The sequence below is a fragment of the Artibeus jamaicensis genome, unplaced genomic scaffold, assembly GCF_021234435.1.
Source record: "Artibeus jamaicensis isolate MK-2021 breed Jamaican fruit bat unplaced genomic scaffold, CSHL_Jam_final contig_233, whole genome shotgun sequence".
Lineage (NCBI taxonomy): Eukaryota > Metazoa > Chordata > Mammalia > Chiroptera > Phyllostomidae > Artibeus > Artibeus jamaicensis.
Genome location: NW_026521486.1, coordinates 4,130,525 through 4,150,939, shown reverse-complemented (window position 1 = coordinate 4,150,939; position 20,415 = coordinate 4,130,525). Strand labels below are relative to the sequence as shown.

The window sequence follows — 20,415 nt, the reverse complement described above, 5'->3', positions numbered from 1 at the left end:
CTTTTGCTCCCCTGCTCCCCGACCTCTGCGTGCTCCTCAGGCCTCGGTTTGGTATCCAAGGCCCTTCACAGCCTGGGGCAGTGACGCCTCTGCGAGTGCCTCACCTTTCCTGCCATCTCACTCCATCTTCCTTCAGGCCTTTGTTCCTGTTTTCTACCTGGACTACCCTCGTCCTTCAAGGCCCCTACTTCCAGGAAGCCTTCCTTGGCTTGCTCAGGCAGAGTTACTGCCCTCTTGGTGCTCCCAAGGACCTTACCACAAGGCATTTTCCCTGGATTCCTGTGTCTGCCTGCCTAGTCACTCATCCAGGGACATTTATTTAATAAAGCTGTTGGGAGCATCAGCTCTGGGTTCAGACAGGCCCAGGTTCAAAACTGGCTTCGTCCCTTGTTAGCTGAGTAACCTTGGGCACTCACTACCCCTCTCTAAGCCTCACTTCCCTCCTCTGCCATGCCCAAGGGCTGGAATCTGCCGCAGCTGGAGGATGACACTAGCCTGGCAAGGTCGGTGCTGAGCCCGAGAGAAGAGGCCCAAGGTCAGCTGAGCACAGAGGCCCAGGCAGCAGCAGCCTCCAAGGTCAGGGCTGTGGGAGGCATCCACGCAGAGGACAGAGCGGGGCGAGCCATGGACCACGGGGGCAGAGGGCTTCTCAAGGACAGACCAGCCTGGGAGGCTGAATAGACCGTTCCAGGAGGGAAAGCATATTTGTTTTCTAGGGTTTCTGTAACCAGTTACCACAAACCTGGTGGCTTAGAACAGCTCATATTTGCTCTCTTACAGATCTGGACACCAGAATTCCAACATCAGTTTCACTGGGCAGAAACCAGAGTGTCAGCGGGGCCACGCTCCGTCCAGAGGCTGTTCTGCTATCCTTTCCAGCTTCCAGAGCTGCATTCCTTGGCTCACGGTCCCTTCCTCCATTTTCAAAGCCAGCAGGCGTATCATTTTCAAATCTTTCTCTGACTCCAGGTCACTTCGATGTCTGCCTTGTATTATCTCCCTCCGAATTTCTCCATTAAGGACACTCGCAATGGTAACAATCCAGGATAATCTCCTCACCTCAAGATCCTTAATCACATCCCCAAAGCCTTTCACAGGTTCCAGGGATTAGGCCCTGGACCTCTTGCTGAGGGTGGGGGGTCATTATTCAGCCTCCCACAGAAGGCAACCAACTCACGTGAGCTCTGAAGTCACTTCTGGGGTGTGAATCTCAGCCCCACCACCTGCCGGCTGTGCAGCAGAATTGTATCTCATTGCTATATCTCTCTGATCCTCAGCTTCCTCATCTAGGAAATGGGAATACTGTCCAGCTGCAGATAAGAACTCAGCCTTTAACTATCAGGCAGAGGGAGCTGCATGTGCCAGAGCCTGGAGGCTGAGCGAGGTCCCAGAAAGACTTTTCTGCAGGAGGGAAGGAGGAAGGGCAGGAAAGGGGACAGGGCAGGGCAGGCTGGGGTGGAGGGTAGAGCCCGCAGCGGGACCGGGTTCCAGGGAAGTGTGTGCGTGTGCATGTGCTCTGACCTGGGAGTAATGAACGGGGGCACAGAAAGTGTTTAAACAGGACGGTTTTGGTTTTTGTTTCCTCTTATTGAGATGTAATTCACTTATCATAAAATTCACCCTTTTAAAGGGTACAGTTCAGTGGGTTTTAGCATATTCATAAGGCTGTGCACCATTAGCACTATCGAACTCCAGAGCATTTTCATAAAGAAACCCCATCCCCTTCAGCAGGTGCCGCTCCTCCCGGTGGGCGGGCAGCTCTGGGACCCAGCGTCCTACAGCTCTCCACAGCCTCCAGCTCCAGACTTGAACGCAGAAAGGAGCAGCAGTGTCACCCAGCACTGAGCTGTGGGGCAGGAGTGCCACTGAGGGGCCAGGCCAACCCAGGCTCAACCTCTCCGCCCCTCCCAGCTCCTCACTCCTTGTGAGGAAGCAGGCAGTGGGCGGAAGCTCGGGGCTCCCTGTACACACCACAGTTTCCGTTTTCATATCTGGACCGAGTCACTTGGCTCCAGAGTCTTCCTCCCCCCTGGACCTGCACAGACTTGTCCTAACAGATCTGAGGTCAGCAGCTCTCCTGGCTCTACCCTCCCCACACAGGGCACCTCAGGGCTCCCCCCAAAGGAGGCAGCACCTCCCAAAGGAGGCAGGGCTGCTGGAGAAAGGTGGGGAGTATATGAGGTTCCTACTGGTTCTCAGAGAGGAGTAGGAAACCTTTTAAAGGCCCGAGCAGCTCTGAGCCTCCCCCACTGATCCAGCCACTCTCAGGATGGCTGTGTCTTGGCTGGAACATGAGGGACCCACAGGGCGCTTCTCCATCACTCCCTGCGCTGCCCACTAGGCTTAGCGCTGCTGGGTGGTTGGAGAGTCCCAGGCCCTGCACTGTCGGGGCTGGCTGTCCTCACCTAGAGGCAGATGAGGCAGGAGGGAAGGCCATCTGGTGAGGCGAGGGACGGCAGTCAGGACATCACTGAGCCGGCTGAGGCATCCCCTGGCAGTGACAGGGGCTTCTGGGATCAATTAGCAGAACCACCTAACAGGGCTCCAGGCCCCTGACACTGGCTCCACAGGCACGTGTCATTGATCGGAGCCTCTGACAGCCTCGCTCGGCAGGCAGGAGGTGAAGCAGGGGCTGCTGCTGGCCTTCCTCCAGTGCCTGGGCCGCGCCTCCCACGGCCCTGCACAGGGCCTGCCCCTTCCCGGCAGGCGGGAGGGGCTGGTCTTCCAGAACCTGCGCCGTCATTGCCTTGCCTCTGCAGGTGCTGTGGGGGCAGCAACGTGTCTGTCTCCATTTTCACATGTATAAAATGGGTCACGTACTAATTAGAGATCACTTCCTGGAAATTGGGAAAAAAATCATTCTCTCATCAAGCACTGGCACCAAATCGCCAGCCAAGGAAAAGGTTTCACTTATTCTCTGAACAAATGGCTCCAGAGCCCCTGTGATGCGTCAGGCAGAAAATGAGACAAGCCCCCCACCTCCACCCCACCCTCACGCTCTGGAAGCCCAGAGCCTGCTGGAGAGATGAATTGATTCCAAGAAAGGAGGTCAGAGCAATGAATGAACTACTTAGTGGGGAGGGGATTTCAGGGAAGGCTTCCTGGAAGAGGTGGCATTTGAACAGAAACTCCTGTTCAGGTTCAGAGGCCAGGAGTTCGGCCCTTTGGGGAACAGCACTCATAGATAGGAGCATGGATGGGCTTTAGGGTGACTCTGGGCCACAGGAGCTGGCCGGAAATGAGACTGGTGGACTCCATGAGGACGGAACCATCTGTCTCTTATCCCAGCCCCAGTAAAAGTCCTGGCTGGAGCTAAGAGGTTGCAAGTCCCCTGAGTGCAAGGATGAAGAACAAGGCCCCTGTCCTTCGGACAGAGGAAGAGTGTGAGATAGGTGTCCAGCCTCCCTTGTTGCATGAGGATGTCCCTTTTCCCCACCACTACTTTCTGAAAAGACTTCTCCCTGTTGAATTACCTTGGCCCCTTTGTTGAAATGATTTGACCATAAATGTAAGGTATTGTAGGGTTTTGAGAGCAGAGTGAGTCAGATGTGTGCTATCAAAAAAGATCAGTCTGGTGGCAGGGACTGAGAAGGGCTGGAAGAGGGAGAGGTTGGAGGGAAATTAAACGGGTGGGCTCAAAGGAGGAAGGAGGGAGGACTGGGGAGGAAACCAGGTCAGCTTGGGACCCACAGGGGGAGCCGGGTACAGGGCTGCGCCCTGAGCCAAGGCAATGAGGTCAGCCAGAGCTCAGTCCCCTGGCCTGTGGCACTCACTAGGGAATCGGGGCGGGGTGGGCGAACGGGTGACAGAGAAAAAGCCTTTGCCCCTCAGTCCCTGAAGTTCCATGAAGTGGTAAAATTAAGCCCTCTCTAGACACAGCCACTGCAAGCAGGTTTTCAGGTAGCGAGAGGATTGTAAATGGGGAGCAATGCCAATTACAGCAGCATTATCCCAGATTGTAAAGCTTCCAAGAGCTGGCTCACACCTCCAGGCGTGCAGTGCCTGAAACTTCCAGGGGACGCCTGGGATCCAAATGTCTAGGCTGCCTGACACCAGGCCCCGCGGTGGGTGTGGGGTGCCAGGCACCAGTCTGGACCCACCATCTCTGCTCACTTGTCTCTGTTCGCCCAAGAAGACAGGCCACTGTTGGCGGGGGGGAGGAGCAGTAGGACACCCCAGACTCCCACAGCTCTGAGACACAGGGTATGAGCAATTCGAAGCTGACAGGCCTCTCTGAAGGAAATCTGTCCCTTCGTGGGCTTCCTTAGCCTGGGGCACTGGGTTCCTCTAATACTCTTTCCATCCCCCTCCCCACTGCAGGACCCCTGTTTTCTGGCCTACAGAGGCAATGGGACCACACACACAGTTGTAGCCAGCCCAGCAATGCCCCTTCTGGGTCATATGACCTTTAACCATGTACTTAGCTTCTCTGAATCGTAGTTTCTGCTTTAGTTAAATGGTGAGACCAGCCCCTCGTTTCGGGATTAAATGAGATATTGCAGATAAATGGCCCGAGGAATAGAAACCAGTACAACCGCCATGTGTGAGGATTCGGCAGTGGCAGCAAAATTAGTTCATGTCCACACCCTGTCCGGTTTGCAGGTATGTCCAGGGATGTTCCCTGAGGCCCTTTCGGTGGTGTGGGACAATGGTGGGCCCCAGAAAGGCCATTGTAGGAGCCTGATGACAGCAGAGTCAGCTGGCCCCACGGAATCCTTCACTGTGGGCGAGGCTAGCCGCTCTGAGTTGCTGCCACAGGCCGGCCCCTGCCACGTGGGGCAGACGGACAAAGCGAGTGCAAGCAGCACGTGCAGGGGGATGCCATTTCGGATTTTCAGAACTCCACGTAAGGACTACATATCCTATACGTTTGTTTATATATAAAATGCACGCAGATGCATATAAACAGCCTGGAAGAAAATATACCCAAATGATTCAGTGGCCAGCTCTGGGGAAAGGGGTCGGGATGGAGGATTCCAGGTGGCAAGAGCACCGAAGGGAATTTCCCTTTGCTGTTGTTTGTTTTACTGCAATATGCGGCCACCTCACCTGTGTAGACAGACATTAAAAAAATACGTCTACTGCCAAGTGCACAGAGTAGGGCCTGACCCAGCTAAGAGGCTGTGGTTGGAACTGCAGGGCCGAGGGCCTGGGAAGGAAGGGATCTCCGTGCCTCATGCCGATGTCCCCAATTCTTGGAGTCTGGACTCAGAAATGACGAGTGACATCCCCTAGCATCCAAGAGGCACAGAGAGAGACACCACTCCACCAGCCCAGCTGGGCTGAGGCCAAGGCCCACCTCTGCTGGCTGAGCGTTCTGCCGAGAGAACTATTGAACTACATAAAAATCCATTCTGGAAACCCCAGAGGCATCCTTAGAATGGAGCGTGGCCTTTAAATTAGAATGTTAAAAAAAAAAAGGAAAAATACAGGGCAAATTTGCCTGTAACTTGATTTCAGGTTAGTGAGGGCTGGTGGCCAAAAAGCAGCGGCTGTGCCTGGCAGGGCACCCCCACCCCTAGCCAAGGTCCTGCAACGTTAGCTGTGAAGGTGGGGTTCCCCGTGCCACCGACACATGTTCCCATGGAAACTCTGCTTTTCCAAATCCTCTGGAAATTGTTGCACGGGAGGGGCCACTGCTTCCCACACCCACTTTGCAGTTCAGTTTCAAGGGATGGTTTTCTCCAGCAAGTGCTGAGAGGAGCAAGAGCCAAGGGAGGGGTGGAGCCTGCACCCACGGCCAGGGTGGGGGGGTGGGCAGGCCATTTCTGAGCTGCTGCCCAGCAGAGGGGGGCGTAGGGAGCACTTGAAATGTTTCAGATGCCCGGAGGCTCTGAAGCAGGCGGCAGGGGGTGACCTAGGAGGAGAGATGGTGGGAAATTCGGGTCAGAGCTAAGGCGGGCCAGGCCTTGGGGCAGGGTCCAGATGGCAGGAAGCAGCACCTGAGGCCTGGCCCTCAGGGCAGCCTGGGGCTACCCCTAGCCTTCTAGGCCCAGGGCGCACCCTCAGGATGGCTGCCATCATCCGCCCTTAGGCTCCCCTTCTCCTGAGAGTCACCTGTTCCCCCGTAGGCCCCCTTCCCTGGGGCGCTGCCCTAGCTGCTCTCTTTCTCCAGGACCCCCTGAGGCCATACACACATACCCCTCTGCTTGCCTCTCCTCCCTGCAAGATGCTCCCTGCAGGGGCAGCTGCGGAGCCTGGGTCCCCCACCTACCAGGAGGCCTGCCCCTCATTTAGCCCTCCCCTCCACGCTGCGTCCTGGCAGCCTGCTTTCCCTGAAGCATTAGTGGAGAAGGAACGGCACCCCAGGCACAGCTGCTAAACCTCTGCAGAGTGGGGAGCTCTCCACCTGTCCTCTGAGCAACACTGAGTGGTCTCGATTGTCACTGAAACTCAGGCTCAAGTAGACTTGGCTGCTGAGAGGTGGAACTGAGGAGGCCAGTGGCCACCCAGCCCCGAAACAGCCCCCAAGTGTGGTCCCTCTCTCTCCTTTCCTCCACCCGCTCAGTTACCTGAAAGCCTGCCAGGCTGCTTGTTGGGAGCTCTCTGTCCTCTCCTCCTCCCTCACTGCCTGCCACCTCCACCCCTGAGGGAATCTGCCCCCCTCACCCCTGCACCTGCGCAGCATCTCCGCAGGCTCTCAGTCCTGGGGGTGGGTGGGTGGATGGGGTAAGAGGTGCTTGGTCTTCTTGGCTCCACACCTGAGGTCCCAGAACAATCTTCCCCCACCCACACTGTGTCAAAGCCCCTCCCAGTGTTCCACCCTTCCTCCTCCTCCTCCTCCTCCCTGTCTCTCTTCTTGCTCACATCAAAACCTCCTGGCTCTACAACCTTGCCCTGAACTGGGATCAGCCACTATGCTGGCAATGTCTGAGTCCACAAGAGGGTAACCAGTTGGTCCCTGAGGACCCCATAAGCCCCAGGGAGGACTCGGGTGGGATATTGTTCCAAGTGAACTGGGGACTGTGGAAGGTTTTGGGTTTTGAGCGCAGGGAAGGAAAGGACCCAGTGGACGGAGAAGGGGGTAAGGGGACAGGGCAGCCATGCTGGGGCCTGGGCCAGGGCTGAGGGGTGTGGTAATCCTGCCAGGCTCCTCTCTCTACCCGTGGGGCCAACTGGAGGGTCTGGGGTCTGGGCCCAGCCAAGTGGCCTCCTCCTGGGCTTGCTGGCTCCGGGTTCCCTGTGCAGGCTCCTGCTCCCAGAGCTGCGCTCTCCCCTCTCTCCCCACCCCCACCCTGGCTGCTGACTCAGGCTGTTGGAGTCGGGAACCGGACAGTCCTGCTCAAGGCAGCTTCACCTTCCTAAACAGGCATGGAGTTCACTAAACTCCAGCCTCCTGGGGCTCAGGGGCCTCTCCACTGAATCCCGTAATCCAGCTCAGAGCCCTCCTTGCTGTGTGCCTGCAGGCCAGGCCCAGACTCAGGCTGGGAGGCTGGGGACGCTCCTGTGGGCTGGGGGAGGCCCAGTATCACCCTATTAGGGGGGCAGGTCTTCTTCTGAAAATCAGTCTACGTGCCCCACCTCCACCCCCAGCTTTTCTGTGCTGCCCAGAGCCAACGGCCCAGTGCTGTTAGGGCCACGGTGGGGCCTGCACTTTGGGCCCCCACCCTTCCCACACACATTTGGGGTTTGTGTGCCAGGGCACCTCGGGGACCTCTGGGGCAGCAGGGGGTGAGGAGGGAGGCTGGACTTGCCCATTTTACAAATGGGAAAACAGTGGAAGGCCATGGGGGACATGGGTGGGGGGAGCCCGACAGCCTGGGACCCCTGGACTCTTAACTCCTGGCTTCCTGCGAGGTGGGTTTCCACTCACAGCGAGGGGCTGCTGCAGGTGAAATAAGGGGTGAAGTGAACACTGAGAACAGCGGAAATGACACAGGGCCAGGCACGGAGGGGCCACTGTCCACACAGGGCCTGAGCTTCTGCAAAGTGAAGGGACCCCTCCGCCCACCCAGGGGGGCCTCAGGTGCCAAATGATGCAGCTGGACCTTGATGGAAACAGGTGGTCCTCAATCCCCAGGGGTCCGGGGCTGGACAAAATTCCAGTAAAGACACAGGAGGTGGCTCAGGTCAAGATGGGCCAGAAAGAGGCAACCAGGGCCTTGGGCGGAAGGAGGAGCAGCTGAGGCCCAAGGGTAGAGAAGGCTTGAGAAGAGGGGGTGACGAAGCAGTTGGCAGAGTGCTCACAGGCAGATGGGAGACAACCTTGGGGTTCCCGGTGGCGGGCAGAGAGCTTTAGGTTGTACGGCTCCTGGTTGGCCAGCACTTCCCCCTCCCCTGTTCAGAAGGGTCTGGATCCCCTTCCTCACCAGCAGGCACTGGATCTTCCCTGCTCCAGCCCCCCAGCAACTCAGCTACCTCCTCCGCCTCTGTCCCCAAGGCCAGCCCGGCCTCTGCATGACCGTCCCTACCATGCCCCATACTTCCTGTCCGGCACCTCCCCTTCACTTCATTCAGCCGCCTTGTGCCTTTGGCCTAGTGGGGCAGGAGCAGGGAGGTGGGGCCATTTGCAGAGTTGCTCCTTTATTCATCCGCTTTGTGTGCGCACAGCACAGATGAGGGTCCCTCGCCAGGTCCCTCCCAAGGAGCTCCCAGTCGCCTAGTAGGCCGAAATGCAGGCTGGTGTCAAGAGAGCCTATGGGTGTCGAGGGGGTGAGGAGGGCTCTGGGAATGGGCGGGGTCCATGAGAGCCCTGGAAGACTGAGGAAGGGCCCTCCTCCCAGAGAGAACAACTTGGACAAAGGCCTAGAGATGGGAAATACTCAGTGGGCGAGCCTGGGTGCAGAATGGGGCCGGGGCGGGCGGAGGCAGGAAGGGCCTGGAATGTGTGGGTGAGTGAGGGGGTGCTCCAGGGCCTCACCCTGGGTCCAGATCAGGTCCTTTGGAGGGAGGGCCTGCACCAGGACCTCTGATCCAGGTCAAAACCTATGGTCAGGTGGAGCTGTCCTAAAGATTTTCATAGACCAGGTTAAATTCACCGTCGCTCTCCAACCTCTGTGGATTTTCCTGGGGGGAACAAAGAAATTAAAAATAGTAGGGAAAAGAACAACTTGCACTAACTTCACTCTCGTCAGAGGCAAACAAACTGATGGCCTCCTGCGCATCTGGGACAGGGAAGCCAGTCCCTGCCCCCGAGCCCGCCTCACCAGCCCCTTCCCTCAGTTCCGCCCCACCCCTGCTCTCTGCCCTCCTGCCCCGTCAGCCTCCCCTTTCCTGACTCGGTGCCTCCCCACATGCTCTTTCTTCCGTCTGGGTGGTTCCTTCGACCCCATCTCTTCCCCCCAAACCTCCTACTTGCCTGCAGGGCTTACTCAGCATCCCCAACGACCCCCCGCTCAAGCACCCTGGTCTGCGCTTCTCCGGAACCCACCTCTCAGATGGTCACATGGGGCCACAACTGTCTCTGGGTATTTGTTGGGTCAGTGACCCTGTTTCTGCAGCTCCGAGGCTACTGGGGGGCAGGGACATGTCTTACTGTCCTGGCCAGCACCCCGAGGCCCGGCGCAGGGTGGGCACTGCCTGGGATGGCCCAGGCACATTGGGTGTCCCAGGATGGAGAAGCCCGGCCTCCAGTCAGGGCCTAGTCCAGGGCAGAGTATAGCAAAGGCTTTGAGAATAGGAGATTCACCACTCAGTGCCAGCCTGGGCCCCCTGGGCTGGGGAGACCAAGCATCACTTCCTGATGGCTCTTCTAAGGTACCCATGGGCTCCTGTATCCTCTCATGCTTTATGGGGTCCAGCTCTCGGATGTTACTTAACTTGGAACTCATTTGAATTCAGGGGCACTCGGTTTTGCAGCCAAATGTCACTCATCCACATTACAGATGAGCACACAGAGGTTTAAAAGAGAATTGTGATGACGTAAAGTGTCATGGCTGCCAGCACAGCGATAAGGAGCCCTGACCAGGCCAGCCCGGGCCGGCACCAGCTCGGACTCCAGCTCCAGACCTGAGCCGACATCAGCCCGGGGGCAGCTGAAAGCCTCAAACCTCTGGCTGGATTGGCCAGTACAGACACCACGTGGGCACCTAGTGGGTCCCACTACAACACTCGATCCTCACAGTAAGCCCATATGAGCTGTCGGGCTCCTCAGTTCACAGACAGGAGACTCGGGCACAGAGGCCTGCCCTTGGCCAGGGCTGCCCAGAAGCTAGGGGGTAGAGCGCAGGTTCCAACCCACCATCGCTGTCACCACTAGGCCAGCAGCCGGGGCTCACTCCCGTAGTCTTGTTTGCCCCCTTTCACAGATGAGGAGAGGGGCAGATGGAATTAAGCGGGAGCCGGGCTTGGCTGCCCTGTACCCTGCGTACCTGCGAGAGACGGCTCCCGCTGGAGGATGTTCTGTGGGCCTCGGGCTGCATGCAGGCGTAGATTTCAGTCTCCCGGCGCTGCAGGGCCTGCAGAAGATGGCGTGAGGGTCAGAGGGAGGTGGACAGAGGGGCAGGGCCTTGCCCCGGCAGCCTGCGAGAGCTCAGGAGATGGGCGGACCCTGTAGGCCATGGTCTTCGAGGGGACGCCATGCCATGTCTGGTCACACTGCCGCACCTGTCGTGCCTGCCATTCCCTCTCTCGGAGCCACCTCACCCTCCGCGCTTGTACAGGGTGACTGCTCCCTGCGCCCCTGCCACCTCTCTCAGGCCCCTCAAAGCTCCAGCCCGCAGGCCCCAGCCATGACACCGTGGCAATAGCTGCAGTGGCATGCCCTCCAGCATCCAGCCTTACTCCCCTCATCCGAAACCCTTGTCCCTGTGAGAGTCCCCCCCACCCATCCACCCTTTGAGATCTCCCTTGACCCCCCCATTCCAGCTGGCACTCACAGGTGACCTGGGCACCCATCGGGGTCACCCTTCTCTCGCATCAAGCTGTACCTGGTTTGTCCCTTGGTCTCTGACCGTGTATGGCTGTTCATAGAACACTTCAAGAACACCACTAAATGATCCATGATGAGGGGCTCCTCACTCACCTGGGTGTTTGTTTCGGGGCCGCGCTCATTCTTGGCCCAGCTGTGAGCAGCCTGACCAGGGTGCCTCGGGATGGGTCTTTTCAAAGACCCAGGGCTTTGAAATCAGACAAGACTAAGTTCAACTCTTGTCTCTGATACCTGCCAGCCATAGGCAACCCCTGAACCTCTCTGTACCTCAGTTTCCTCATCTGTAAAGTGGAAATAATCATATCTATCTTGCAGGCTCAGTGCATGATTAAATGAGATATTGTGCATGATGGGCCCAGCACAGGGTCTGGAAAATAGTAGGTGTTTCATAACTGTTGAATCATCATCAGTTAAATGGTTGGGAAAGAGGCTTGACACCTCCCTCCCCTTTCTGTGGTCACAGCCTGGGCCCTGTTTGGGACTGTCAGAGCAGAGCCACCAACAGCCTAAGCAAGAGACAGGAACTTTTCCTTCCCGCATGTACATGTCATAGGGAAGCCAGCTGGTTGCCAAGGAGGTGGTTTCCCTGGCAACAGGCAAGCAGGGGTTGCTGAGGCAGGCTGGAGAGACAGGTGGTGCTCTGAGGCAAGGGAGGGAGGAGATGCTGAGGGGAGGAGGGAGGCGCCGAGAGGCAGCGGGGCATGAAAACCCGTGTAATAAACCATTTGGCTCTGGGGAGTCCCTCACTTCAAGGGCATCACTCACAGTGATAGCAAGGCGGCCCTGGGGACTAGTTCTAGGGGCCTCTGAGTCAGAAAACGGGTGGGTGGGTCTCGGGAGAGGTGCTTCCAACCTGTCTCCCAGTAGGGAAGGGCGCAGGGCCACCCCAAGGAGGAGCCCCAATTCCAGTGTAAGGCAACTTCTCAGGCCTGCTCTGACCCGTCGGGTTGTCACGCTTGCCCAAAGCAGCGGCCATCACCCACAAACCTGGCACAAAGCCCTGTGCCCCTACCCTCTGTCCACCCAGGCCTGGGTTTCCACAGATCCGACAGCCCCCTCCAGTTGGACGCTTCTCATCACGGAGAAGAGGGAGGAGAAGGGCCTCCTGCTGACATCTCTGCAGCGGAGCGGATCTGGGCTCTCGAACATGGCTCCCTCTCCCTCGGGTCCAGCTCACTTGAGCTGCCTGCCACACGTTGGTCCAGAGAGGCCCAGAGATGTCTCAGGTCACACAGCCCCTCTGTGGTGGAGCCAAGATTGGAACCCAGGCCTTTCCCCCCAGCTCCTTGTGCTCCCATGAGTCCAGGGACTTTCTGCGCCAGAGAAGGGCACCCTAGGACCCCGTGGGTAGCCACGGGGGGGGGGGGAGGGCAGGAGCAGCTGCAGGGGCTGAGGGCAGGGAGACCTACAGAGGTGCTGTCAATTAGCAGCTGTGCAGTGAAGCCTCTGGCAGGTCCTGACCTGCTGGCTGCATTTGCATTCAGGGTGAGACCTGCATCACCAGGCTGTGAAACACAGGGCAGCCTCAGAGGCTCTGAAGCAGGCGCTGCAGGCCTTCCTAGGTAGTGGTAAGGCCGGCCTCCTTCAGGGTGGGCCTGCTGGCAGTGGCCCACCCAGGCCTGTGCAGAGTCGGGGCTGAATCGGGCCTGGGGCTGGGCCGCACGGGGGCTGGACTAGGCGGCGCAGTGGCGATGCTGGGATGTGCTGTCCCGATAGGGAGGTCAGGCCATGGAGGGGGCAGGGAGGTTGCAGTTTTAGAAGAGTGGTCAGGAAGCTCCTGGCTGCAAAGGTGCCATCTGAGCAGAGAACTGGGGAGTGAGGGAGTGGCCCCGGGGTCAGTCACATAAAGGACTGACACCCTGTGCCCCGCAGAGGCCTGCTAGAGCAGAGGGCACAGCCAACATTAAGGCCCTGTGGGGGGAGCCATGCCCGGTATGTTCAGGGAGCAGCAAGGAGGCCAGTGTGACCAGAGCAAGTGAGTGACGGGGAGTGACAGTGGGGGGTACATGTGAACAGAGCTCTCGGAGGCCATGGTCAGGGCTGCGACGCTGACTCTGAGCAAGATGGAACCTCTGAAGGATGAGGAGACAGGAGACTGTGTTGCACAGACCCGTCCCTCCAGGGATCAGCACTGACGGAGGCCCCAGCTGCTAGGCTCTGAAACCGGTCATTGCTTGCTCACGGAGGCCATACGCCTGATGGGCTGCTCCCGGCGGGTGGTGAGCACGCAGGACACCCGCCCTAGGGGACCCTGGACTCCCGTAACTTGGAGCTCCCAGTGGCCTCGCTGAACCTTCCAGAGATGGCAGGGTGGTCAGTGCTTCCTCTCTGCCTCCCTCCCCTGTTCCTTCACTCAGGATCAGCCCCGTATCCACCTGATGGCTCTCCCGGTCTGCCCTCGTTTCTGCCCCAGGTGTTTTCTCTGATGAAACTAGCACACATGGAACCCCAGTGGCTGTTTGCTTCTCAGAGGAGCCAGACACGCCAGGAGCTCGGAGCAGAGGGGGCTCAATCCGTCTGCGGTTGGACAGATCACTCCACTGCTGCCGGGTCAGCAACACACCGGGAGGCCAGGAGGGTAATAGTCGGCTGATTCAAACCAATTGCAAGACTCCAGGCAACAAATGGTAGGGCCCCCACCAGCACTAGCCCTGGAGGGGTGAGGAGGGTCAGATTCCAGATGTGCTTTGAAACGAGATGTGCTGATGGATCGGACATGAGCAATGATAGAACACACAACTTTGACGTTTTTAGCCTGAGCGACAGGAAGCCTGGAGCAATCACTCACTGCGCAGAGGGGACCATGAGAGAGGCGCTCCCAGGGGTAAAGCATTGCTTTGGTCTGAGAGAGAAGCAGATGGAACGTCCAAATAGAGCTGACGCTAGTGATCAGAGATGTCCGGGCTGGAGACATAAATTTGGGGGGCTGCTGGAGCATGGATGGTCTCAAAACCTTGAGGTTGAATGAGAGCACCAGGAGAAGGAAGTGAGGATCAAAAAGAAAGGGTCCCAGAACTGGACCCCAAGGTTTAGAGGCCAGGGTTCCATGGGTCCCTAAGGAGGAACCAGTGAAGGAGACTGGAGAGGTATGTTTGTGAGTCAAGGGGGCATCAGGAGAGAGTGGAATATTCCAGAAGCAAGTGAAGAAAGTGTGTCAAGGAGCAGGGAGCTTTCAATGGTGCCAGATGCCCAGGTGAGGGCCAGGAGCTGACGGGTGGGCGTGATGGTGTGGAGGCCAGTGGAGCCCCTGAGAAGAGAAGAGTGGGCTGATAGCCCGCGGCGGGCGGGGGAGGCGAGAGAGAAACTGAGCACCGACAGTTCTAAGGCGCTTTGGAGAAAGCAGAGCTGCTAGAGGGGCATGTGGGCTCCAACAAGGAATCTAAGGTGGAAGAAATCATAGCATGTCCACGAGCTATAAATGCAGTATCGTGTCATTAGCCCCATTTTACAGGTTAGGGAGCCAAGACTCAGACAGGCCGAGTGGCGGGACTCATGAGCAAAACAACCAGGTTCGAACCCCGGACTGTCTGGCCCCCTCCAAAGCCATGCTGCTTACTGGGTAAATTAAACAATCTTTTTCTTTTATCGATTCTAGAGAGAGGGAAAAAGAGGGAGAAAGAAAGAGAGCGAAACATCAACATGAGAGAGAAGTATTGATCGGTTTCCTCTTACATGTACCCAGACTGGAGACTGAACCTGCAACCCAGGCCTGTGCCCTGATGGGGAATCGAACCAGTGACCTTTCAGTTTACAGGATCATGCCCAACCCACTGAGCCACATCAGCCAGGGATAATAGGTAAACCAAAAAAATTTTTAAAACTCAGAGAACTATAGCCTTTTATCCCTCATGTATTAATATATCCTGAGCACTTCCCCATATGAATAAAAAGCAAACATTGATATAATTAAGAGGAGAATACACAAATCTACCATTACGTGGGTGAATTTGAACTCACTTCTCTTAACATTTGTTAGATAAAAAACAAATAAGGGCACGGGATATTTTAAACATCAACCTGGCCTGACGGACATAAGCAAACACTCACGCAGCCATGCACAACTCACTACGCAAGTCCTTTCCGCCGGCGCACAGAGCATAAGCTGATCCATGAAGCAAGTCTCAAAAGACTGCGGGGGGTTAAAATCATACAGACTATATTCTCTGATCACAGAGGAATTAGTGAGAAATAAAAAAACAGGATAGTAACTAGAAAATAATTAAACATTTGAAAATTAAGCAAAGCACTTTCAAATAACCCATGGGGCAAGGAGGAAATCTCAATGAAAAATTTAAACTGAAAGATAATTAAAAATACAACATGTCAAAACTTGTGGGATACAGCTAAAGCCATACATAAAGGGAAGTTCATAGCTTTGATTGCATAAATTCAAAAAGAAGAAAGATTGAAAGTCAATAATCTAAGTATCCGTCCATAGAGAGTAGCAGAGGGAGTATTCAGAAATCTTTCCCTAGAGGTTGGGGACAAGACAAGGATGCCTGCTGTCACCTCTCCTATTCCCATTACACCAGAGGTCTCAGGCAGAGCAATAAAGCAAGAAAAAAATAAAATAAAAGGTATGAGGATTAGAAAGGAAAAAATGAAACTTCCATTTTCATAGATGACATAGCTGTGTTCATACATAATCCAAAAAAATTTACAGGGAAACTATTAGCATCAATGAATGAATACAGCACAGTCACTCTATATAAAAAGTCAATATACAAAAATCGATCTTGACTTCCAGTCAAGATGGCGGCATAGGCAGACATGGCTCCCCTCCTCGCACAACCCCAACAAGATTACAACTAATATAGAACAACCATTGCTCAGAACCAATAGAAATCAAGTCGAATGGAAGTTTGACAACTATGAATTAAAGAGACCACGTCCATTCGGACTGGTAGGAGAAGAGCAGACATGGAACAAGCTGGTCCCTTACCCATGTGTGGTGGATAAAAACTCAGGAGAGGTATCTAGAGAGCAAGGAGCCCCCGCCCCATACCAGGCCTCCCAGCCCAGGGTTCCAGTGCCAGGAAGATGAGTCCCCACACCTTCTGGCTGCAAAAACCAGTGGGGATTGAGTCAGTGGAAGAAATTTCTGGAACCCCAAACAGTTCCTCTTAAAGAACCCACACACAGACTCACGTACTCAGACTCACTCCCTCTGGGCTCTGGTGCCAGGGTGGCAGCTTGGGTGGGAGCAGTGGTGGCGGGTGGAGGCTGAGGTCTCTGGCATCAAGAGGAACAGAGGCCATTGTCCCTTTCCTGGGTCCTCCCCCCACAGATCTGCAGACGGGTACTGCATGTAAGACTGCGTCAACCTGGCTAACACTTTTTGACACACCTTGGAGATCCCCAGAGACTCTGCCCCACCCAACTTACTGGCCCACCCAAGCTGCTTTTCTATATGAATGGTTGGTCTTGGCTCATGCTGTACAACTTCCTGAGTCCTTTCCAACAAGCAGCAGCTGGCCTCAGTGAGCCCCAGGCCCAGAGTTAGCAGCCTAGATTCACAGCTTGGCTTCATCTTGGAAATCTCCAAGCCCAGCACAAGTAGCATCTGTCTCAGATTGCATTATGGCACAAGCAGGGTGGCTCTGGGCAAAACACAGGTGGGGACAGGCCTTGGCCTGCACCACCAGGAAACTCCAAGGCCAGCGCACCCACTGGACAGCTACAGACCACATCGGAGCCCCACCACCTGCCCCTACACATCTGATCCTCCATGGAGGGTGGACGTTGGTGGTCAGTGGTCTCAGCCAGTCCTTACAGTTGACTGGCCTGGGTAAATCCCTCCCATTGATTTGCCAAAAGCAACCAAGGCTCAACTATAAGAGGAAGATCTACACAGCCCACATGAAGGGTACACCTCGGGTACCCAGCTTGGGTGATCAGGGAGGCTGTGCCACTGGACCCTACAGGACATGTACTACGTTAGGCCACACTATCAAGATAGGGAGTCGAAGCAGCTCTGCCTGACACATAGAAACAAACACAGGGAGGCTGCCAAAATGCAGAGACAAGGAAACATGGCCCAAATGAAAGAACAGATCAAAACTCCAGAAAATGAGCTAAATGAAATGGAGATAAGCAACCTATTAGATGCAGAGTTCAAAACACTGGTTATTATGATGTTCAAGGGATTTAGGGGGGGACCTCAGCAGCATAAAAGAATCAGTCAGAAATGAAAGATACATTAACTGAAGTAAAGAACAATTTACAGGGAAACGACAGTAGAGCAGATGAAGCCAAGAAGCAACTCAATGAAATGGAGCATAAAGAAGCAAAAAATAACCACACAGAACAACAAGAAGAAAAGAATATCCAAAAAACGAGGATAGTGTCAGCAGCCTGTGGGACAACTTTAAGCAATCCCACATTTGCCTCGTGGAGTGCCAGAGGGAGAAGAGAAAGAACAAGAAGTTAGAAATCTATTCGAAAAGCTAATGAAAGAAAACTTCCCTAATTTGGTGAAGGAAATAGACATGCAAGTTCATGAAGCACAGAGAATCCCAACCAAGATGGACTCAAAGAGGCCCACCCCAAGACACAACATAATCAAAATGCCAAAGGCTGAAGATAAAGAGATGGGTGGCAGGGTGTTGAGAGGCGAGGGGATTAAGAAGTACAAATAGGTAGTTACAGAATAGCCATGGGGATGTAAAGTACAGCATAGGAAATGGACTAGCCAAAGAACTTATATGCATGACCCATGGACATGAACAATGGTGGGGGGATTGCCTGAGGGAGAGGGGGTGCTGGGTGGAGGGGAGCAAAAATCAGGACAACTGTAACTGAATAATCAATAAAAATTTTAAAAAGTCTGCCCTGGCTGGTGTGGCTCAGTGGATTGAGCGCTGGCCTGTCACGGTTTGACTCCCAGTCAGGGCACGTGCCTGGGTTGTGGGCCAGGTCCTCTGTAGGGGGTACGTGCACAAGAGACAATCACACATTAATGTTTCTCTTTCTCCCTCCCTTTCTTCCTCTCTCTCTAAAAATAAATAAATAAATATGTCTTTAAAAAAATAAAAATAAAATGTCTTTTAAAAAATCAGTCAGCCCCGGCTGGTGTGGCTCAATGGATTGAATGCCAATGATGAACCAATGAGTTGCCGGTTTGATTCCCTGTCAGGGCACATGCCTGGATTGCAGGCCAGGTCCCCAGTGGGAGGCACATGAGAGGCAACCACATATTGATATTTCTATCCCTCTCTTTCTCCCTCCCTTTCCCTCTATCTAAAAATAAACAAATAAAATGAAGTCTCTAAAAAGTCAATCATATTTCTACATACCAGCAATAGACAATTGGCAAATTAAATGGAGCCCTGGCCAGTGTGACTTAGCTGGTTGGAGCAGCCTCCTACACACTGAAAGGTTCTGGGTTTGATTTCTGGTCAGGGCACATGTCTATGTTGTGGGTTCAATCCCTGGTCTAGGAGCCTACAAAAGGCAAACGGTCGATGTTTCTCTGTCTCTCCCTCTCCTTCTTCCTCCTTCCCTCCCCCCTCCCTTCCTACCCCCTTCCTCTCCCTTAAAATGCAATGAAATAAAAATGTTCTCAGGTAAGCATTTTAAAACAAAGGGTTTTTATTTTGGTTTTTTTGTTTTGTTTTGTTTTAAGCTTTATTTATTGATTTATTTTTTATTTTTAGAGAGAAGGGAAGGGAGAGAGAAACATCAATGTGTGGTTTCCTCTCATGTGGCCCCTTCTGGGGACCTGGCCTGCAACCCAGGCATGTGCCCTGACTGGGAATCAAACCAGTGACCCCTTGGTTCACAGCAAGCTTTCAATCCACTGAGCTACACCAGCCAGGGCTTTAAAAAAAGGTTTTTTAAAGAAATGAAAATGAGGTCAACACTTATATCCTAAAACCTTATGAGGACTAATGAGGTAATAGTTAAAAGTCCTACCATGGTGTCTGGCACATAGTAGGTACTCAACAAATGGCTCTGGACAATATCATCCTTGTGGTTAATGGCATTCTCATCTGCTCAGGTCCAGTCCCAGCTGGTAGGGACCGGTCTCACGGGATAGCAAAGCCTGCGGCCTCCCTTCACGTCTTCTTTCTGGTCTTCAACCTGCTCAAGCGGCCCTGCAATCCTGGGGGGCGGGGGGCCTCCCTCCCACACTCGAGAGACGTCTAACTGAGCCTCCTTGGAGTCTCAACACAGGCGAGAAAGGTGTTCCATGCAAAGCTGAGTCTCTGTCATCCAAATAAGCTCGCAGGAGAATGTTTATCCATGTGCAAAGACGTTCTCGAGATAGTATAACATGAAAAAAATAGCTATGCTACTTCAGTACGAAAAAGTATGAATGTATGTATGGGTCTCTGTATGTATTTTTATTAAAGGACTAGAAGGTATAGAAGTCAATGTCACTAGTATTTATCCTGGAAGGAGATAGAATTAGGATAACGGTTATTTTTTTCTTTCTGATATATATATGAGAGAGAGAGAGCGCTAATGTGTGCGTGAGTGCGTGTGTGTGGAGAGAGAGAAGTGTTCTATTTAACAGCTGACACCAGAAGTCCTCATGGGAAAACACCATGATGAGTTGCTGGGAGGGAAGAGAGAATGTGGGGAAGTCTGGAGCCACGTGGGAAGCCCAGGCCGGTGGGAATTCCCGGAGGGAGGCCCCGAAGACCCTGAGTGAGCTGGCATCCTTCTGTTCTGCCTGGAGCCGTCAGCACGGCCCCATGGGGACATCCCTTTGCCTTGTCCCCATCTGCCCCCATCCTCAAAAACAGAGCCTTACTCTGAACGCCCTGTGTGGGGTTTTGTAGAGATTGAGGAAGGGCCCGGGGTGCATGTGTGAGTCAGGATGGAGGCGACAGAATGGGGTCAGAGGCAGCCCAGAACACGCTCCTGGGGAGCCTACAGGGCCTGCACCCCCCAGGTGTGGGGCTACGGTCCCAGCCTGGCAGCTGTAGTTCTCATGGAGAGCCCAGCTGACACCGGGTGGCATTTATTCTTCACTTTCTCCACAATGAGCAAGGTTACTTGTGTAAAATAGATGTAACTGAGCAAGAACGTTCGTCGCCTTCCCAGCCGCCAGGCAGCGTGGCTGCGTGCCAACTGGCGGGCAGCTGGATTGGGCGGACACACTGGGCCGGGCACGGGGCTGAACCTCTGCCCCAGGTAATGCCGAAGGCCACTGCAGTGCTGGAGAACGCAAGGACAGGTGGAAAAGCGCCCCCGCCGTGTCTCCTCTTGACCGATCGTAAGGACATAAAACAATGTCCGTACGTGGTGAGGAGGGGCATGTGAAGAATAAAAGTCACTGATGAGTGAAGGGCTTGGGACAGGGCCGGACCTTTTCCTCTTTTTGTGACTCTCATTGCTGCGACGTCGTTTGCGCAATGAAAACAGGAAGGAGTTGGTGAGCTGGTCAACGGCACCGTGTGGTTGGATGAAGAAATTTTCCTTATTCCTGAACAACCCATGCCTGCTACCCCTTATTCCAGACGTGGAGGGGCAGGCCAAGGGGGGGACCTGGGGCACTTCACGTAATCTCACTTCACTGTCATAGAGAGCCCAGCAAG

The 20,415-nt window shown here is 54.7% G+C and overlaps 1 protein-coding gene across 1 annotated transcript in view; it reads right to left on the bottom strand.

The window, feature by feature from the left end:
* Nucleotides 1-8,503: 8,503 nt before the first annotated feature.
* NFAM1 (NFAT activating protein with ITAM motif 1) overlaps nt 8,504-20,415 on the bottom strand; it is a 30,435-nt gene continuing 18,523 nt past the window's right edge. The window contains exons 5-6 of the mRNA XM_037160680.2: nt 10,311-10,397; nt 8,504-9,006 (exon numbers count right to left, since the gene is read on the bottom strand). Of these exons, the coding sequence (XP_037016575.1) occupies nt 8,947-9,006; nt 10,311-10,397 (147 nt within the window). The 3' untranslated portion in view covers nt 8,504-8,946. The remainder of the gene's footprint in view (nt 9,007-10,310; nt 10,398-20,415) is intronic.